The sequence below is a fragment of the Lactuca serriola genome, chromosome 6, assembly GCF_051521515.1.
Source record: "Lactuca serriola cultivar US96UC23 chromosome 6, Lser_US96UC23_V15, whole genome shotgun sequence".
Taxonomy (NCBI): domain Eukaryota; kingdom Viridiplantae; phylum Streptophyta; class Magnoliopsida; order Asterales; family Asteraceae; genus Lactuca; species Lactuca serriola.
In genome coordinates, this window is record NC_136413.1 from 18188769 (window position 1) to 18209702 (window position 20934).

The 20934-nt window shown below is 37.2% G+C and overlaps 3 protein-coding genes across 5 annotated transcripts; 2 read left to right on the forward strand and 1 right to left on the reverse strand.

The window, feature by feature from the left end:
• Nucleotides 1-9852: 9852 nt before the first annotated feature.
• Nucleotides 9853-13184, forward strand: LOC145058081 (endoribonuclease YBEY, chloroplastic-like). Of its 2 annotated transcripts, XM_079006005.1 has the most exons (10): nucleotides 9853-10362; nucleotides 11008-11259; nucleotides 11337-11432; nucleotides 11504-11681; nucleotides 11774-11842; nucleotides 11911-12011; nucleotides 12092-12184; nucleotides 12258-12329; nucleotides 12399-12518; nucleotides 12587-13184. In XM_079006005.1, exons 1-10 carry the CDS (start codon nucleotides 9952-9954, stop codon nucleotides 12992-12994), a joined length of 1800 nt encoding a protein of 599 aa, XP_078862131.1. In that variant the 5' UTR covers nucleotides 9853-9951; the 3' UTR covers nucleotides 12995-13184. The 2 variants fall into 2 exon arrangements, with proteins under 2 accessions (XP_078862131.1, XP_078862129.1); XM_079006003.1 differs by having other exon boundaries at nucleotides 12258-12518.
• A 1102-nt stretch (nucleotides 13185-14286) lies between these two features.
• LOC145058163 (endoribonuclease YBEY, chloroplastic-like) lies at nucleotides 14287-16741 on the forward strand. The gene is made up of 7 exons (XM_079006076.1): nucleotides 14287-14573; nucleotides 14964-15036; nucleotides 15124-15224; nucleotides 15313-15405; nucleotides 15539-15730; nucleotides 15813-16052; nucleotides 16230-16741. The coding sequence occupies exons 1-7, from the start codon at nucleotides 14571-14573 to the stop codon at nucleotides 16395-16397; spliced, it is 870 nt and encodes a 289-aa protein (XP_078862202.1). The 5' UTR covers nucleotides 14287-14570; the 3' UTR covers nucleotides 16398-16741.
• A 1024-nt stretch (nucleotides 16742-17765) lies between these two features.
• Nucleotides 17766-19284, reverse strand: LOC145058729 (early nodulin-93-like). Of its 2 annotated transcripts, XM_079006629.1 has the most exons (5): nucleotides 19148-19284; nucleotides 18914-19054; nucleotides 18382-18443; nucleotides 18144-18219; nucleotides 17766-18026 (listed from the first exon to the last, which is right to left on the reverse strand). In XM_079006629.1, exons 2-5 carry the CDS (start codon nucleotides 19032-19034, stop codon nucleotides 17935-17937), a joined length of 351 nt encoding a protein of 116 aa, XP_078862755.1. In that variant the 5' UTR covers nucleotides 19035-19054; nucleotides 19148-19284; the 3' UTR covers nucleotides 17766-17934. The 2 variants fall into 2 exon arrangements, with proteins under 2 accessions (XP_078862755.1, XP_078862756.1); XM_079006630.1 differs by lacking the exon at nucleotides 19148-19284 and having other exon boundaries at nucleotides 18914-19129.
• Between the last annotated feature and the right edge of the window lie 1650 nt (nucleotides 19285-20934).

Sequence of the window (20934 nt, forward strand, 5' to 3'; positions counted from 1 at the left end):
GGGCCCTCAGCTCATATCTGGAATGCTCCTGGGTTTGTTGGCTACCACACGAAGCAGTAAAACCTCAAACCAACACAATATGTCGACATATGAACATATAACATAACATAGAACCAACAATTTCAGATAATCATACATATCTACTGATCATCTACCAACTAACATACGACCTGGAGTCAGCGGCCCCGAACCGCTTCGGTGCAGGCTGCGACTGCATCGGGGTCGGTCTCGACTCCCGAGTTTGCAACTCAATCTCAATCTCAATCTCATGTCGCTTGGCGGCCTCCTGCATCTCCAACAATGAATTGTAGCACTGAGTAGAAACAAATTGACTGATCTCCATCTTGAGCATGCTCAAGTAACGGGTCATCTGAGCCTGCTCAGATGCAACAAACTCAGGGCAGAACGTAGCTCTCTCCGTGAACATCTTGGTGATCTCCGTCACCGTCTCAAAACACTGTCTCAAATCCAGATACTTATGCGCTAACCTTTCACGATCAACCAATGGGACATACCGGGAGCGGAACATCTCAGAAAACTGCTCACATGACACAACAACTCTCTGCTCAACAGAATAAGAACTAGTACCGAGCCTCAACCAATCCTTCGCTCCGGACCTCAGAAGGTTCAGAGCGCACCTGACCTTCTGATTAGCAGGGCATGACCAAGTGAAGAAACATCCCTCCACATCTGATAGCCACCTCATGGCTATGATTGGGTCATGAACTTTTTCGAAATTCGGTGGATTCGTATTATCAAAGTCCCAATACTGAAAGACCTGCCCTATCCCAACACTTGCAGCCGCCACGACTGCGGAGGCTGCAGCAGCAGCCGTCTCAGAGATGACTGCATAACGATCATCAAAGAACTCCATCATCGCGGTCTTGATAGACCCGAACATCTCCAGAATATGACCCCGGACAATAGCAACTACCTCTTCGTGAATGATCTCCCTGACGTGGTCCTCTGACAATACTGGCTCACCCTGTCTACCAGCTCCTGATCCCTATCCAGATCTGATCTCAACTCGTCTTGTAGTCACCATACTGAAAATACACCAGGAAGATATCAGATAATCCACACATCATATCGTGGAACCAGCTCCCAAGGAAGCCCTAGGGGTTGTGACTTCCTTGCTACACGTACGGGTCTTGTGCTTTCAGTAGTACGGGTCCATACTACCTTCCACACATACCCGTATTTGTCTCAAGGATCATCACAACGCCCTAACAAAACTCATAAGCATAAAAGAACACTTAATCCTCACTCCCTAGAGGAAAGGCTAAACATCTCACAATTGGTCGGCTGACCCCACATCACTTGCCTATGAAACTTCCACCAACCTTGCAACACTCGTGTATGTTAGCCATAAATAACACTAGACCCTATAAACATTTGAATATCTTATCCTACCCTAATCCCTTCATAAAATAAGAACATGAAATAAGGCCAAACCAAACATTCTCAGGCTATAAGATCTTAGTTATATATAACCATGATGCATACACTAAGCAACTACAGTAATGATGTCAATTCCATAAAAGAAAGGTCCTAGGATATCGGGCATCATATAATCAGGCAATTCTGTCATGCAACTCCTGAAGATCCCTACACTATCACTAACATGTTGTTCTAACATAACTCAATATCAAACAACATTATGGTATTTTGGGGTCTACTTACTGGCTCCGGCTGATCGTACACATCACATCCTCTTTGAGTATTTTGAAAACCATTTGAAAAATCATTTTTGAAAATCCTTTCCTTAGTTTGAGACTAGATTCACACGAGTGTTCCTCCAATTCACTCAAACCAAGGCTATGATACCAACTTGTAACATTCAAAAAATTCTTGAAAAATTAAAATTTTTAAAACAAACCACAAACCATCATTGTTTACAAATTGTTTTAAAAATAAGTTCCACATCAGAGAAATCCCAAAATCATAAAACAAAATATGAGGAGGTGCACGATCACACCTTCGTCTTCCCTTGATCCTCTGAAGTACCTAAAACATAATCCAAAACTGTAAGCCCAAAGCTTAGTGAGTTCCCCCAAAATACCAATACATAACAAATAGCATAAATATAATAACAACATACTTTGGGCCCAGTTAACCATCTGGTTGGAATGCCAACATACTATGGGTCCAATCATCCTCGGGATGGAATACCCTAGGCCCTCAACCATCGGGTTGGAATGCCCTGGACTGTTGGCTTACGCACAAAGCAGTGAATCCTCAGCTTCCAATCAATCATGACATAATACATATAATCATATTATTAACCAGCTAGCAAACAAATAAACATATCTTACAGATCAGGAAGCATACCATCATCCTAACTACCAGGATACTGATATACCAGATCACTATAGCATAACATGCACAACATGATATCAATCCAAGGGTCGGCTGTAGCACCCGGTTCCTAGTACGTAAATGTTATTTGATGTATTTCCTTTCTTTTAGCCTTGGACTCGGCGAGTCATAGGTCCGACTCGCCGAGTGGATGCGGGACTCGGGACGCGTTTAAATTGTCGACTCGACAAGTCCATATCCTGGACTCGGCGAGTCACAGCTGCTGGATGAAACCCTAAGTTTCAGGGGTTTGCACCCTATTTAAGCAACTTATCTGCCCCAGGCCAGCCCCCATTCTCTCCCCTGAGCTCCCCAACCCTCGTTTGTGCTTGTTCTTTGAAGATTGAAGTTTTGTTGTGTGCTTTTGAAGGCTTTGAAGGAGGAAGGAAGTAGATCCAGAAGAAAGGAAGCCATCCAAGCATTATTTGTGTTCTTCCAGCAGTTCCTTTGAGGTATAACCCGTTTTCCCCTTGATTCTATGCTTAGAACTTCATTTGGGTCCTTCTTGGTCAAATCTCCAAGTTTGTATGTGCATTATATGTCGTAATAAGATGTTTGGCCTTTGGATCTAGGCAAGATTGAACTCCAGTAGCTCAGATCTGTTAGCTTTTTGGCCCCATGTTGCTTGTTAGCCCTAGATCTACCCTTTTGAGACATTTTGAACCCTAAAATCCATATTGGTGAATATCCACACGTAAAGTTGGAAACTTTACGTGTGATTCGTGTCCTAGAAGTCCAGATCTATGAATGGCATGGACTGGAATCGAGCAAATCGGTATATTTTAGGAGTGCATGGCAACGACTCGGCGAGTCGTTCATGTGACTCGGCGAGTCTGCTCGCGAGTCTTCGAGTTTGTCCCCTTTTTCGTAGTGTCGAGTGAGCAGTGAGTCACAGGGTGTGACTCAGTGAGTCGGAAGCTTAACCCATCTATGGAGGTGCTCGGCGAGTCAATGCCCTAACTCGGCGAGTTCAAGGCAATCTCCTTAGACCAAGAACAGACTCGACGAGTTGTTCATACAACTCGGCGAGTCTTAGCATGAGTGTTCTTCGGATGAAGATGAACTCGACGAGTTGTTCATACAACTCGGCGAGTAGGATGAAGGACTTGTATTTTGGTCATGAAGGCGAACCCGTCGAGTCGTCGCCTAACTCGACGGGTAGGATCGGGATTCAGGTCAGTCGTTTGCGTAGGGACTCGGCGAGTCGGAAAGCCAACTTGGCGAGTCGAGGTCAACTGAAAGTTGACTCTGACTTTGACTTAGGGCAAGGTCAGGGGTAAAATGGTCATTTTACCCAAAGGTCAGTGAGCAGTGTTTGATTGAGTATATCGTGGGAATTTCAGCCGGAGGGTTTCCGGAGCAGCAGCAGCAGTAGTAGGTGATCAGTTCCCACACAGACCAGCAGCTATTTCGAGGTGAGTTTCCTTTCCAGTAGGAATGGGTCTAAGGCACCAAGGCCGACCCGTGTAGACGAGATGCTAGTACTAGAGTGTGGGCCGAGCCCGTATCTCTGTTGTAGTTAAGTACGATATATGTGTTAACATGATAGAATTGCTTATACTTGTTGTCTGTGTGATACTTGTATGTTATGGGTTAGTGGTTGAGTGTGGGCAGGGCCCGTATCTCTCCGAGGTCGGAGTGTGGGCAGGGCCCGTATCTCCCAGATAGCGAAGTGTGGGCAGGGCCCGTATCTTCACAAGTGTGGGCGAGGCCCGTATCTCCCGGCTAGCGAAGTGTGGGCAGGGCCCGTATCTTCCCGAGTGTGGGCAAGGCCCGTAACTCCTAGCTGAATAATGATTGTTATATGTTGCATGGTATGTGGTATTATGGGGGAACTCACTAAGCCTTGTGCTTACAGTTTTCAGTTTGGTTTCAGGTACCTCCTCAGCTAGGGGAAAGGAGCCGGCGCGGTAGCGGCACGTCACGCACACACTCTCCGATTTCCGCATTTACAAGCTTCACTGGGATTTGTACTTTGATATTTTAATTAAATGTACGAATTGGCTTTTAGACACGGTTCACTGGTGTGATATTTCGATCAGACAATGTTTTAGCCTTTTATATTTTCTAAAAGTAATGTTTTTAAAACAAAATTTTTGGTCATGAAAAGTGGGTCGTTACATCGGCATTGGTGCCTTCGACCCGCAAGTACAGTGAGAAAAACTCACCTCACAAGTAGTGTTGAACTGATAAGATCCAACTCCAAATCTTAGCTCCAGACTCAAATGCCTACAATCATCATGTGACAATTTCTATCAAAACCCCGAATTACCTAAAATGCCCTCAGCAGTCAAACTTGGTCAACCATGGTCAAAGTCAAAGTCAAAGTCAATGTCACCAGTCCTTGTTGACCCAACTTGTCGAGTGCACCCACAGACTCGTCGAGTTCCCACAGTACTCAGAAGATCGGGAAACCTAGCCAACTTGCCGAGTTGGCATGTTAACTCGCCGAGTTTTTCCCAGTATTAACACATTGATCCCTTTTTTATCGAATCTAATGCTTCAAGATACAGATCTAGTTCCATGGGGCTGGAATACCACGTAAAGTTTCCAAGTTTACGTTCATGCATGCCAAAAGAAGCTCTAGAACTCATACAAGGCTTAATAGAGAACTTAATGCATGGATGAGGCCTTGAACCTAATAAAGTTTGCAGCTTGAGGCCAAAAGAGGCCACAAAATGGCTAGATCTAAGGTGACAATCCATGAAAAGCTCAACCCCATGAACAATCCATAAATGAACCAAAAATCCAAATAATCTAACCAAGGAAGAGATCTAAGAAATAAGGAAGCAAGGTGTCGAATTTATACATCAAAATGACTACAACAAAAGAGGAGGTTTTGGATCTAAAGCCATCCTTTCAATAAAGCCACCTCAAAATTCAAGCTTCTTCAAAAGAACACCAACAAATCACTCTTCAAGCTCACTCACACTTAAATATGGGAGAGGATCCACAAAACTAGGGTTTCTGGACAGAGGGGACCGGTAAGGAGGCCATTCAAAGGGTATAAGTCCTTTAAATAGGGTGCAACACCCTTAAATTTAGGGTTTCATAATTAGCTGCCAACTCGTCGAGTTTTCCTCTCCAACTCATCGAGTTGGTCCAAAAAGATGCGCGGCCCAAAGCCGATCAGCACGTCGAGTTGAGGCCATCAACTTGATGAGTTCCAAGGGAAACTTGTCTTTTGAATAATATATCTCATACCTGGGAATCGAGATGTTACAACTCTCCCCCACTTAGACTAGGCTTAGTCCTTTAAGCTTGTTGCGATGAACAAATCCGGATAACGCTCCCGCATCTCAGCTTTCGGCTCCCAGTTCCTCTCGGATCCCCTCCAATGTTGCCACTATACATTTACCAAAGGTACCTCCTTGTTATGTAGAACCTTTAACTTCCTTTCTAGAAGAGCTACCGGCCTATCACATAGTTCAGACGCTCATCAACCTGAATATCATCCAATGATACCACTGCATCCTCGTCCAATACGCACTTTCGCAGCTGCAAAACGTGGAAAGTGCTATGAATCTGACTAAGCTCCTCCGAAAGATCCAATCTATAAGCCACCTTGCAAACCCTGATAAATAACCCAAAATTGTTCAATATATCAGGGGCCCAACTCCCCCCTCTTCCTGAAGCGAATCACACCTTTCCAAGGTGAGACCTTCAGCAACACCATGTCACCGACATGAAACTCCAACTCAGATCGGCGTCAGTCGGCATAACTCTTCTTCTGACTCTGCGCAGTCTGCAATCTCTGTCTGATCTGCTGGATCATATCTGTAGTCTGCAGAACCACCTCGGTCTGACCCATGACCCTTTGGGCAACCTCGCCCCAACAGACTGGGGTGCGACATCTCCGCCCATACAGGAGCTTGAAAGGCGGAGGTAGGTAGGAGTCCCAGCTCCTGTCAAAATCAATAACTCATGCTCGCAACATATCCTCGAGAGTCTGGATGGTCCGCTTACTCTGACCGTCGGTCTGTGATGATAAGTTGTGCTGAAAGGCAGCCTCGTGCCTAGTTCCTCATGAAACTTCTGCCAAAATCGGGAGGTGAACCAAACATCACGGTCTGAAACAATAGAGACTGGAACCCCATGGCGAGTAACGATCTCGCGAATATACACATCGGCTAACTTTTCGGCTGATGAGCTCCCCCGAATTACCAGAAAGTGGGCACTCTTGGTCAATCGGTCCACGATGACCAATATAGCATCTAAACCCTTTGCTGTCTACAGTAACTTGGTGATGAAATCCATCGAAATCTGCTTCCATTTCCACATGGAACCTCCGGAGGCTGTAGCTTGCCATGCGACCTCTGATGCTCGACCATGACCATCCTGCAGGTCAAACACCTCTCGACGAAGCGTACGCCCTGCGTACTAAGTCTCGGCCTAAAATTACCAAAATGTCACTATAGGTCATTTTGCACTCCTTTTCATGCACAAGTACCAAAATGTAGTGTTCCTTTATACATAGGGTTAAAATTTAAATTACCTCAACATCGGGATGTTACAATTCTCCCCCACTTGAACTACACTTTGTCCTCATAGTCTGATGCTGCAAATAGCTCAAGATAATGCTCCCACATCTCCGCCTCCGGCTCCCATCTCCACTCGGAGCCTTTCCGATGTTGTTATTGAACCTTTATCAAAGGTATCTCCTTATTGTGTAGAACCTTCATCATTCTCTCCATTATTGTTATCGGTCTCTCAATATAATTAAGGCGTTCATCGACCTGAATATCATCCAAAAGGACTAGTGCCTCATCGTCTAACACGCACTTCCGCAACTACGAAACATGAAAAGTTTTGTGGATCTGACTGAGCTTACTCGACAAATCCAACTGGTAGGCCACCCTCCCTACCTGGAGATCACACAGAATGGTCCAATATATCGGGGACCCAACTTCCCCTTCTTCTTAAAGTTATCACACCCTTCCAGGGTGATGTCTTCGTCCTTCTTTTTGAATTTTATGACTCATATCATAATCATATTTGATTTCTTTCTATAATGCTCACTCAAAACCATTTCGACAATCATCTTTTAGAATAATATAATCCTCATGTCATGTGAATGATTTTATATTTCTATTAATGCATATTAAAATGGTTTTTGAGAGTCAAAAGAAGTTTATCGACTCTATGTTTATTCACTTGTTGTTTGTAAAAACATGGACATTTATTGAATTATATTTTTCAAAGGGACCATGTTATCATCCTACTTTCATATATACACATGTTAGCATCCTACTTTTTTTTATTGATCTTTTATTTAATATTAAATGGATGGATTTTATAAACGAATTTAATCCAAAAAAGGATAAAACTTTTTTTTCACATTTACTTTTGTTATACTTGGCAAATCATCTTTTTTTTTTCGTTTTTCTGTTAATATATAAAAAATTAAATTAAATTAATTTAATATTCATTAAATTTGAAAGCTTGTTTAACTGATTTATTGTTAACGTCATTTATACGTCATTCGACATTTTTGATATAACATAAGGATATTTAAACAAATCAAAAACCATTAAATAATGAAGGAACCATTTCCTTTCTGAATTATAAAGATCATAGATTCCTTGTACATTAAATGATCTAGTTTTATCAAACATAAAGACAGGTATAAAGTTTTTCAAGTATCAAGTAAGGGGTTGTTTGTTTACCTTTTAATTGAAAAATTAAGAGGCAACCTCTTAAAAATTCAGATTCAGCTTGTTTGTTAGCATCTTATTTTTTACCTCTTAATTTTATAAATGCCTCTTAAACTTTCAGATGTCAAACCATGTCTGAACTTTTGAAAATAACGCGTCTTCCCTTTGTGCCCTAAAATATCAACGCTCATTTCCTTCGCTCTATGCTTCACAAGACGAGAGCCACTTTTCCCTCTTCCCTCTATCTCCGAACCGCCTCCCTCCACCAGCTACATCGCCGGCGGCAACCCATCCAACGTCGCCGCCTCCTTTATCGCCGCCTCCCTTCGTCAAAGTAATCAATTTTCCAGTTCCAGGTGAGAGTTTCTTCCTCTTTTTTTTTTTTTTTTTTTTTTTTTTTTTTTTTTTTTCCCAAAACTCGATAATAAGAGTCGGAGACTTTTTTTTCTAGAATGTTTTGCTTCTATTTTCGACTGTTATTTTCTGCCTCCCTCTGAAAATCGAGTATCATATGTTATTTTTTTCATCTTCCTCTGAAAATCGAGTTCAAGATATTAAGGTTGTTTTGGTCTTTTTTTTTCTGATGTCATTTGTTCTTCCTACAGAAATAGAGTTTTTTATGTTGAAATTGTATGTAATTTGTTCTGATGTGCTTGAAAATCACAGCTGAATTATGTTCATTTGTTGTTATGTTGAAATGTTCGTTGAAATCAAATGGTCTTGATGTTATGCTGAAATCTAATATTGAAATAGAATGTTCTTGATATTATGTTGATGGTTTTTGCAAGTACTATCATTTTCTTCAAGTGCTGATGATTTTTGCAAGTTTATGTCTCCTTGAATTCAGTGATTTCATAGAAAACTTTTTTTCTTCTTTTTTCTGAAATCAGATGCGGAGTATAGTTTTATGCAAATGCTGAATATAAATGCTATTTTTTTTTCCAGATTTTGTATAGCTGAAAATTGATATGTATAGCTAAAACTTGTTGTTGAACTTTGTTGATTTGATCTATTTTATTGAAAATGTGTTTGTAGTTGCTAATACAAGTTGTTGATTTTGTTCATTTGTTGAAATCTATTGCTAATCTTGTTGTTATGTGCTTAATTTTTGTTGAAATCTATTGTTGAGTGACCAGGGTTGGTGAATAGAAGTTAATGGCGTCATGAAGGCTGCGATGATGATGATAAAGTTCGATGACAGGTTTGTGCCCGGTGATGGTGTATGGTGGTAGCGTACGATGAAGAGGGTGACAGGTTGTTGCATGTTAATGGTAAAAATGCCCTCTGTGTGTGTTTCTGTAGATTAGCAACATTTTTCATTCACATGATCAAGAACCAAAAAGACCATATGCAGTATTTCATGTAAACCTTGTATGGGGTGTGATGCTGACCAAATTATTGTCCGATAATTGTAATAAAATATTGTGTTGTTTAGTTTACATTGTATTTTTTTGTAATATTCGGTGTAATGCTTATATTTATCAACCTACTTTGATGAAAAAAAATCACATGTATGATGTTTATTTCTAGCATCCTACTTTGATGTGTTTTTATCAAGGGTATGGTGTTGTAGTTGAAAGAAATGATACAGAAGGGTAAAATAGTTATTTTTATCATTCAGCACAAAAATTCAGAGCTTTCAACCAAACAACATGTTAAAATTCAGATCTTAAAAATTCAAACCCTCTTAGAAATTCAGACCTTTTAAAAATTCAGATCTTAAAATTTCAGATCCTACCAAACAGCCCCTAAGATACAATAACGTGTATTTAGATTTAGATTTTACTCATTTTAGAACCAGGGTAAACCGGGTTTGAGATATTAGCCGGTTTAGTTTTTCGGTTTTAACTTTTAACTTGTTTCCGGTTTTCTTCGCTCCCGGCGAATTGTGGGGGAATATACTGCTAGACATCACTTTCAGTCGCCGTCTCCGGCCCGAATGAGGTCTCGCCTCCCTCCTATCCTCCTCCGCAACCTTCATTCTTCTTTAGACGTCTCCTCCATGGCGGCAGCCGGTTTCATCTTCCGAACCCTCTCCACACACTCACTCACGGCCCCATCCAAACTCCCATCGTTACCTTCATTGGTCTCTCATTGTCGCTCTAATCTTTCGTATTCGACTTCTTCTTCTTCTTCTCCATTGTTTGGTGGTTTATTCGGTGCTCACCGTCGCAGAGATGGAGATTGGATTCTTTCGAGAAGGTTGGGAGGGAAAGTACTGGCGTCGCAGCGAGGGTACAGGAAGGTGCGGGGTCGCCCGTCGGCCAGGAAGAAGAACAAGGGGAAGGATTTGGAGCTCGATGTTAGAATTGGTATCGAAGAACAATTGCCCGATGATTCTGAAATTCTGGTTTGTACTCCCTCTTCCGTTTCTCTTGTGTCATTACTCATTACTCATCAATGTACAATTACTTTTTCATTCAATGGATTGAAAAGTTATATCCTAGTTGGGAGCAGTTTATTGATGTACATGAGTATAATGCAGTTGCAGACCAAAGATATGTAATGTTTTTCCAGGAGCTTCTAAACAACTGAATGTTACAGTACAATCTTGTACATGACGAACAAAATGACCTAAACTGTTCCAAACTCATAAACTAACAACAATTGAGTATGAATCAATTTCAACAATGTGACAAACTCTGTGCATACTTACTAGACTTAATACTTGTAGCTTCTTTGCTAGGAATCACCTGAAACTTGAAGATTTAGGAGTGCTATAGTTGTGATTGTCTTAGATGCCTATAATTTCAATACAGTTTGTAACTCTTAATCAGTTTTTTTCATCTAATAAACTGCAAGATATTAGGGCTTCATCACTTGAAAGGCACTCTCACCCTCTACACACTATGCTTTAGTAATTGGTTCAACACCTGTTTCTGCCTGTTGCACTGATGACTGCCTATGAAGTTTAGCTAGCAGATCTTCTTTCTACATTTGGCAGAATGGAGATATATTTCTTGCTTTAAACACTCTTCTTTTCTAAAATTGGCAGGATATTGCAGAAATGCTTCGTCTAAATGCTCCAATGGCAATGAAACTAGCATTTGATGGTTTAAAAGATTCAGATCACAAAACAAGAGATTCTTCTGTTGATGATGTTGGTCAATTTGAGAGTGTTGAGTTATCAATACTTCTATGCAATGATGAGTTCATCCGTGAGCTTAATAAAGATTGGAGGAATGAAGACCATGCTACTGATGTTCTCTCCATGTCTCAACATGTCCCTGAACTCAAGCTTCCAATGGTCTGAATTGCCCCTCTTGAAATTTACTTTTGAGTAATCAGTGATTTAGTTTTTGACATTTGTTTTCTATGTTGCAGCTAATGTTGGGTGACATAATCATTTCAGTGGAAACAGCAGCAAGACAAGCAGAGGAAAGAGGGCACACTCTTCTTGATGAGATTCGTGTTCTTATGGTTTGTACTTTTTCTTGAAAAGAATTCAAACATAAAATTGATTATTTAATGTATTGTTTCATTATCTATAGGTCCACGGATTGTTGCATCTTTTGGGATTTGATCATGAGCTTAGTGAAGAAGCTGAAGCAGAAATGGAGGAGGAAGAAGAACGTCTTTTGAAGAGTCTTGGATGGAAAGGAAAAGGATTGATACAAAGTGCATCTTCTGTTGAATATGATGAAACCCTTTTACCAAAGATTTCTGATGGTATTTTACTCTTACATATTTTTTATTTACTTAAATCATTATGTGTAGATTTTTTATATTTGTAACTGGCTTTACATTTGAATTGTCAAAAGGAAGAAAGAAAGCTGGCAGTCTTCGATTCTACAAGCCAAAATTCAGCTATATCTTCTGTGACATGGATGGTGAGATTTACTTCAAATGTTGACTAAATGACTATTTTACCCTTACATTCCAACAAATTATTATAAAGGTACATTGCTGAATAGCAAAAGTCAAATTTCTGCTACAAATGCTGAGGCTTTAAGGGAGGCTTCATCGAGAGGTGTAAAAGTTGTTATAGCCACCGGAAAAGTAAGAAAATTTAAGATTTTTTTTACTATTATTATTTGTTTGAAATTTCTCACCTTTTTTTATGTTATATTTGGAAATAGACTCGTCCAGCTGCTATAGCTCTTTTGAAGATGGTGGATTTAGCAGGTAGAGATGGAATTGCCTCAGAGTATTCACCAGGTGTTTTCATTCAGGTATTTTATTTATATCTATCTATTTATCGTTTATAAAATCATGATTTATTCTTATTTTCAAAATTCTTTTTAGGGTTTGCTTGTTTATGGCAAACAAGGACACGAAATTCACAGAAGAAATTTGGATCCACATGTTTGCAAAGAGGTATGTATTTCATTAATTATAATTTATCCTGACATTTGGATGCTTAATAATATAATGTTAATATTACAGGCATTTGATTACTCAGTAGAACACAATGTTCCACTTATTGCATTCAGTGAGAATCGTTGCCTGACCTTATTCAGTCATCCTCTTGTGGACTCCCTCCACACCATATATCATGAGCCAAGGGTACTTTCGTCATTACATTCTTTCATTATTGTTATTATTATTTTTTTTTTAACATAAAGTTTTTCCAGGCAGAAGTTATGGGTTCAGTGGAGGATCTGTTAAGCAGTGGTGATGTGCAGAAGGTGTTGTTTTTGGACACTGCTGAAGGGGTGTCTGGAAGACTGAGGCCATATTGGTCAGAAGCGATAAAAGGTCGTGCATCTGTTGTTCAAGCACAGCCAGATATGCTTGAGATAGTGCCAGCTGGCACTTCGAAGGGGAGTGGGGTCCGTATGCTGCTTGACCATTTTGGTGTTGGAGCAGATGAGGTGATGGCGATTGGTGATGGGGAGAATGATGTGGAGATGATTGAGTTGGCTTCTTTAGGGGTGGCTTTGAGTAATGGATCTGAGAAGACAAAAGCTGTTGCTGATGTGATTGGTGTTAGTAATGATGAAGATGGTGTTGCTGATGCTATTTATAGGTATGCATTTTAAGACCTCAAATAAATCCATTTGAGCTTAAAAAGACTTGAACAAAGACTGTATACTTTGGGATTCCTATATATTTTTTTTGGCTAGAAAATAGGAAAATCATAAAGAAACAAACAGGGCTAAACTGTCATTGGTCCATGAGACATTGTTATAGGTTGACACAAGTATATTAATGTGCGCTTTTTTTTTTAAATCAATATATATTCATTCATATTCGTGATCATGAATACAACTAAAGTACATAAGATATTATAACAAATATAGTAATATAATTTCAAAAAAAAATCATCAATTTTATATAGGCTTAGCAGCCTTAGCTTATATGCATTATGTCTTTATCCATCAACACGGGTGCTTATGTATAAAAAATCAACCTTTTTCTATGGGGCATATGAGAAACCAAATTTCTGTGACAAATAATGCAGGCATTCGTTTTCATAGGGGTATGATCGTCAAAATTCCTTTAGATAAGTACAATTAGATTCCGCCACATGCCATCTTATGGTTTATTTATTTTCCCAACAAAACTAATATTGTAAAAAAAAACTATTCTTTCTTTATTAGAAAAGAAACTAAATACAACAAAATTCATAACTGTTTTTTTTTTTCTAGTACCGACAATAACTTTAACACACAAACTCCGATTGAAGTGATTCAGATTGAAGTGATTCAGAATATAACGAATATAACTCTTGTATCATAACTTTGATTGGGCTGATTCAAAATTTCACAAAAGATGACTTAATTAATCACCTACAACCTCCTTGTTTTACATTTCTTTCAATTCATCACCAATTATGCTAAGAATCTTACCCAATCTCAATGAAGTTGCTAAAAAGAATATATTTGCCGATGATTTAGAAAAACAAACGACTATTGTATGGACAATTTAGTGTTATGGAATCATTGATAATTGTTTCTAATTATGTTTTTGCTGTCTTTTAGTAACAAATGTCAACCGTTTCAATTGTGTTTTAGGCGAAATATTAACTGAATCATAAAACCCGCATGGATTTTATCCAAAAATATTATTTTTAACAAAAAAAAATTACAAGTGAAAAAACTGAATAGTAAGGAATCAGCTGAATCATTATATGATATCTTAACTAAAAATTTGCAATTTTATTTTTATAGAAAACAACACATAATATTAAAAAAAAACCGAAGTTTTGATAGTTTATACTAAAATGTGTCAATATGGTCTCCATTTTAAAGAAAAGAAAAATTACGAACATATAAGAAGAAAATTGACAGGTTAAAGAACAGTTGCATTGCATTTGCATGATGTGATTTATAAACAAAACCATTCACCAAAACAGAGGGAAGGAGGGATAATTGTTAATTAGAATTAGCGGAGATGAAGAATAAATGATGCGAAGGTTAAGGGGACAATACATCGTCAATTAATTAAAGTGGTTGTAATGTACGTAAATGGGTTCTCCTCAAATCACGGTTCTCTTCTAGTTATAACTCATATTCTCCTGAAGAGGCCGACCCAAAAATGGAGGAACGTCTTGGATCAGAAGAGAAATTTAAAGGATCGATACAGAAGAGGGCATCTACAACCTGATCCAAGAACATGGTATTTTATTCTTAAGATATTCTTTCTTGATTAAACAATTATCCACATTTCTCAAATTTAAGCATTGAATTCTCTATTGTTGGTATGCTTTTACCGCCTAACTACCCTTCATCATCATCCATTTTTGGAGGGAGAATTCATCTATATACACTGATATATCATTAGTATTTAAGAACAAACATAAACATATGCACGATTTTAGTGTCCTTTGCTTATAACTTTTTTTTTCTAAGGTTAAGCATTCATAGGGGTTGAGATATAACTTACATAAAGTTTCCAATATTATGATCTATCAAGATATTAAAGTTACTGATTATCATATAATCTACAACACACATAAAGTAACTTTTGGTAGAGTAATGGCTTACTTAACATTTGAATTGTCAAAAGGAAGGAAGGAAGGAAGCAGGAAGTCTTAAAAACTACAAGCCAAAATTCAGCTATATCTTCTGTGATATGGATGGTGAGATTGATTTCAAATGTTTCTTTCTTTCATCTTCTTTGCATATAATTTCATCGGTTGTCATGTATTGTTATGGATATATACAAGGTACACTTCTGAATAGCAAAAGTCTAGTTTCTGCAACAAATGCTAAGGCTTTAAGAGAGGCTTCATCAATGGGTGTAAAAGTGGTGTTAGCCACTGGAAAAGTAAGAAAATTTTGGATTTTATTGTTACTTCTTATAATAGTATTTGTTTCAATTTTCTCATTATTTTGCATGTAATCTTTGCAAACAGACTCGTCCAGCTGCTATAACTCTTTTAAATATGGTGGATTTAGCAGGAAAAGATGGAATTGTCTCAGAGTCCTCACCAGGTGTTTTCATACAGGTTGCCTAGCTACTCACATTAATTAATTCTCAAGTGTCACTTTGATATAGTAATAATAGTAATATAGTTCATTAATTTTGAGTCAACTTATCATTTAATTGTAAGAAATGTTTTCTTCTTACTCTATTATCAGGGTTTGCTTGTTTATGGAAAAGAAGGCAAGGAAATTCAAAAAACAAATTTGGATCCAAATGTTTGCAAAGAAGCATTTCATTATTCTGTAGAACACAAGGTTCCACTTGTTGCATTTAGTGAGAATCGTTTGCTGACCTTATTCAGTCATCCTCTTGTCGACTCCCTCCACACCATATATCATGAACCAAGGGTACTTTCGTCATTCTTTCGTTTAACCGGATAACATGGACTACATGACTGACACCTTTTTTTTTTTTTTTTTTTTTTTAAAGGCAGAAGTTAAGCCTTCAGTGGAGGAGCTGTTAAGTAGTGGAGATGTACAAAAGGTGTTATTTCTAGACACTGCTGAAGGGGTTTCTGGGAAACTGAGGCCATATTGGTCAGAAGCAACAAAAGGTCGTGCATGTGTTGTTCAAGCACAAGCAGACATGCTTGAAATTGTGCCACCTGGCACTTCAAAGGGTAATGGAGTAAAAATGCTGCTTGATCATCTTGGTGTTACTGCAAACGAGGTAGGTGTGTGTGTCATGATTCATGAAAGTACTATCATTGATCATATTCATTGTATCATCATTTATTTTAATCAATATATATATATATATATATATATATATATATATATATATATATATATATATATATATATATATATATAAATGATTTTAGTTAGAGTCTTTGTTGATGATCAGATAATGGCTATTGGTGATGGAGAAAACGATGTTGAGATGATGCAATTGGCTTCTTTAGGGGTTTGTTTGAGTAATGGATGTGAGAAGACAAAAGCTGCAGCTAATGTGATTGGTGTTAGTAATGATGAAGATGGAGTTGCTGATGCTATCTATAGGTATGCATTTTAAAGTTTAAACCACACATTACATTTTGAGCTCAAAGACTCGAAAACTTGGTATACTTTTTGTTTTTTGTTTTTCTTCCCTGTTGGAATTATTGTACATAGATGGGTAGATACTAGTAAAAGGAAAGAGAAAGGCTAGTGATAATGAGAGAAAAGAAACAAAGAAGGAAAGTTAATGTCATTGGTCCATGAGACCTTGTTGTTATAGGTTGACACAAGATTCAAATCATCTCATTGTATAGCAAGGGAGTTCTCTAATTGATTGTAAAACTTTAATAACATTTTTTTTGGATTTCGCGTTCTTGTATGTTGATGGCTTGATGTCCATGTTTCCCCTACATGCATATGTTAAAACATGCTATATTTATTAGAGGGTGTGTTTGATATCCCAAGTGTAACAAAGAGTTCATGCATCATACCATTGGTCAAGTCAACCAAAAGTGAACTAAACCATTCACTTCCAAAGGAATTCATATCCTAAGAGCAGTGTTTGGCTTAGGAAAGTTATCATTTTTTTTTTTACTCTTTAGAAAAAGGAGTGAAGTTTTTGCTTTCCGTAAAAATTTTATAAAACACATTTGGTTAAAATTGATTGGATTTCCATTTTCCATTTTAGAAAAATAGAAAACGTATTTGGATGTGGATTTTCTATCGGTTTTCATTTTTCAGTTTTTGTTATTTCAAACAATACAAATTGGTTGACCGATTCATTGGATTGATTAGAAGGATGTATTCAATAGTTTATTTACACGAAATAGATGGGTGGATCAAATAAAAGAATTACATGGTAACATGGATAGATTAGTGAATGGATTAGGTAGATAGACCAAAATATGCTGCATGTGTTTGATTGATTGATCATATAATCGTATGGCTCGTTGGATGGATGAATTGGATTGAATTGGATATGAATGGATCAATTTTGTGGGTTAGATGAATGTATTATATTAGATAGATTGGTTGGATGGAGAGAATGGGTAATTATATGGATGGATTAGAGCTTTGTTATTAGAGTGATTATATTATATGTTTGGTAATTTTAGTGACATGAATCGGTTTACTATAATCACGATTAACTCAAGATAAGTTGAGTTCAGTTCTGCTACATTACGAGTTTGCACATTTGCATAAACTAAAGGAAATATGATATGACAGTTGACAAGCCTCACTATACTTTAAACCAACTTTAGCTTGAAATTTTGACCAAAAAAACAACAGCAACTAATATACAACGTTTTCAAATGAAAATCGTTACAGCTTTTATAGGCCAAATCAAGCGATAAGGAAAAAGGTCCAGTCAACAATGCAAGACAGGAATTATTAAGCAAATTATATCCATATACAGCCACTAAAGATCAACGCATAAAAACAATTATTTTTCCTTTTTTTTTTTTTTTTTTATAATTATGCATCTATCTCACTGGTAGAGAAAATGGAGACCTGAAAGCATAAACTTCGGGGCCCACATGTGAGGCTTAAACTCGATACAAACAACACTGAGAAGCCAGATATCATAATCACATTTGATTAATTGTAAACTGTTAAGCGGACTTATCATAAAGGGTGCGTGTGTTTTTCCTTGCACACTCCAGTATAGTTTTGTCAGCAGTGATAAAGTATGCAGCAATGGATGCTGTTTCAACACAAAAAAAAAAAAAACAATCAAATCACATCTACAAGAATCTTTTTGTAAAATCATACCATCATATCTATCTAAAATCAGTTGAAAAGTTTAAATTTTGGAGCATACCAGCAGATATAATCAGTGCTTGAGCAGTATAATTTAGGTTTGCTTTTGCCCAGGGGATTGTACGCACAGCAATTAACTGAAAATTACAAATATTTCAGTGGCTTTTAATAATATATTATTTATCTTAGCCATCGAATTCAAAGCTAAATCTGGTGTTCCCTTATTGCAATTTATCTGATAGAAACGATTTTAAGATGCAAAGGTTTAAGTGAAAGCATAAAAATATGAAGCAACCAACCGTAGGGATTGCACTTGCAACACATGCAATTGAAGCTGACTTCATTCCTTCACGAACCCCTTCTGCAAATCATGTAATTAATGGTTAAAATCATACTTTAGGAGAAGCGTCAGATATATAGGATGTTTGTGCTTCATGCCTTTTAAACATGGCAGAAATTGGCTGTTTGGAATGTTTCAAGAAACTTGGATGATGAAAGTGCTACACAAAGTGGCAGGGATGAGCTAAATGTAAGCATTTTGAAGAGAGAATTATTCACATCATCTAACAATTAAACGATGATCATTTCAGGAAAATGGAATGACTTTCAATTTCATTCTTCAACCACCAAATTAACCCCTTGTCCCCTAACGAATGAACCCTAACGAATGAATCATGGGGCAAGCGGGCATATAAATCCAGTTGATAAGAAGGAACACGTTCTAAACACGTTTAAAGGATCGCATCCCTTCTCTAACCTACCCCCAAGATAAACAAAACGAGATGAATTTCAAATCTAACACAAATAGAAAGGAATGAAAATTCGATTCACCTTGAGTACACATTTTGGATCTCAGAAACTTGAGATCTTCTTCTGGAGATGGAATCATAAAACTTGATGATTTCTTCCTGTGGCTTACCCAGGCATCTCTCATATCCGTAGGAATTCCCATTTTTTTCACTCTTTGATTCTCTGGTCAAACAAACAAAAACCTTCAATTCACAGACAAAAGCATCAACGATTCAAACAGCGAGCAATCGAATAAATTTGTAGGAAGATGATTACATATATAACAGGAATGCGGTGGTGGAGACTCTGAATGTAGCCGCTGTTCTGAATACCGCCGGCTGTTTTAACAATCAAAATTGGGTTCGTCTGCTATGCTTTTACGAATAGTTTCTAATTTATATTTTTATATTAAAGAATTTAAATACTCAATATTAAACTACTAAAGGGACTACTGAACATGTTAGCCCCCCTATAAAATATCGAAGCTCACAAAAAACGACCCAAATATCAATTCAATTCGAGTCTAACACAAAAAAAATGGATTAAAGCGACATTTTGAACTTATTTTATTAAATGAGATACTCTGTTTAATTAAATGGTTGGGTTATAACCAGGTCCGTGGCCCATCCTTCACAAGGGCTGAATTTTTTTAGTCTATGTTACATATGGGTAGTATAGATTCAGATATTGTGTTTGTAGTTATCCTTCAATCTAGTTATCTAGTTAATGTTCTTCGTCTAAGAAAATAATTTTGTGGGTCCCAAAACATTATCATTATAGATTCAGATATTGTATTTGTACGAAGGCTTACATTTCTTTATATAAAGTGTTTCATTCAATTCTTTGGGAAAAACTTTCATTACTATCTCAAGACATACAAGGTCCATGAAGGGTTGGAAGTGATTTTAAGATGTGGCTAAAAAACTTGGCGGCGGACCTTTAAATCTTTATCTTGTAGGAATTCAATGACATGAACTTTCCCAATTTCAGATAATTGGATTGTTAACACTAAGATCATGATCTAAAGAATATTTGATTTTGTTTTACATCAACATTTTGTTTTTTCATTTTGATTATGTAATCTGTCTAAGTGTCTTCAATCCTCAATATATTGATAATTTTCCCCTTATGTAGAAATTAGAATTTTTTTTAATTTGACTCAACTTAGGGTATTGAATTTTATTGTTTTAAAATTAGAACCTATCTTTTTTTTTTTTTTTTTTTTGGAATTATGAATATATGAATTGATTTTTACCTTTAATGTGAATAGAACCTGATTCGTGTTGGCTTATGAATTGTTTTTTTGTTTACAATGTGCATTTCTTGTAATGTTTATCTATAATTAGTTTTATTCTTATTACCAAATTGTTTAATGACCTAAAATGTACTACTATGATTTGTGAAACAGTTTTTTAACGGCCAAATTAGACAAATATTCCAACGGTTTCATACAATTGCAACTTTACAATAGTACAATGTCTCTTGATTTGTTTGTATTATTTCATAGTTTCTAATTAAGTGGTAAAGTGGCATGTCACCACGATTTGTTTGCAATTTGACAAGCCGTGTTAAGTTGCGAAGTATCACTTTCCCCCTAACTTTCTTTCCGATTTGAGAGGATTTGGAAAGAAAATAACAAAATGATTAATTTTCTTTCCACTTCTCTCCAACTCGGGAACACAAAAGAAAATTTTATTTTCCTTTTCTTTCTCTTTTTTTCTCTCATGACTTTCTTTTATTTTATTTTATTTTCTTTTGTTAAACTCGGAAACTAGGCGTAATTGATATTATATTTATAGTCTCACTAAAGCACGTATATGTTGAGTTGCGGAGACTGATTGCTTGTGGTGAGTCAAAAGTGTCCCACGTGGAAAAAGGTGAATGATGAGAATATAAATATCACACAAAGGATGATATTATGTTATCGTCAAATATTGTGTGAACCTGTCCACGATCGATAATAAATCTATCTAGTACGTCTGTGTATGTTGCATGATTATACTGAATTGTGAACCACATCATTCTCTTGTTTTCTTTATATATATATATATATATATATATAT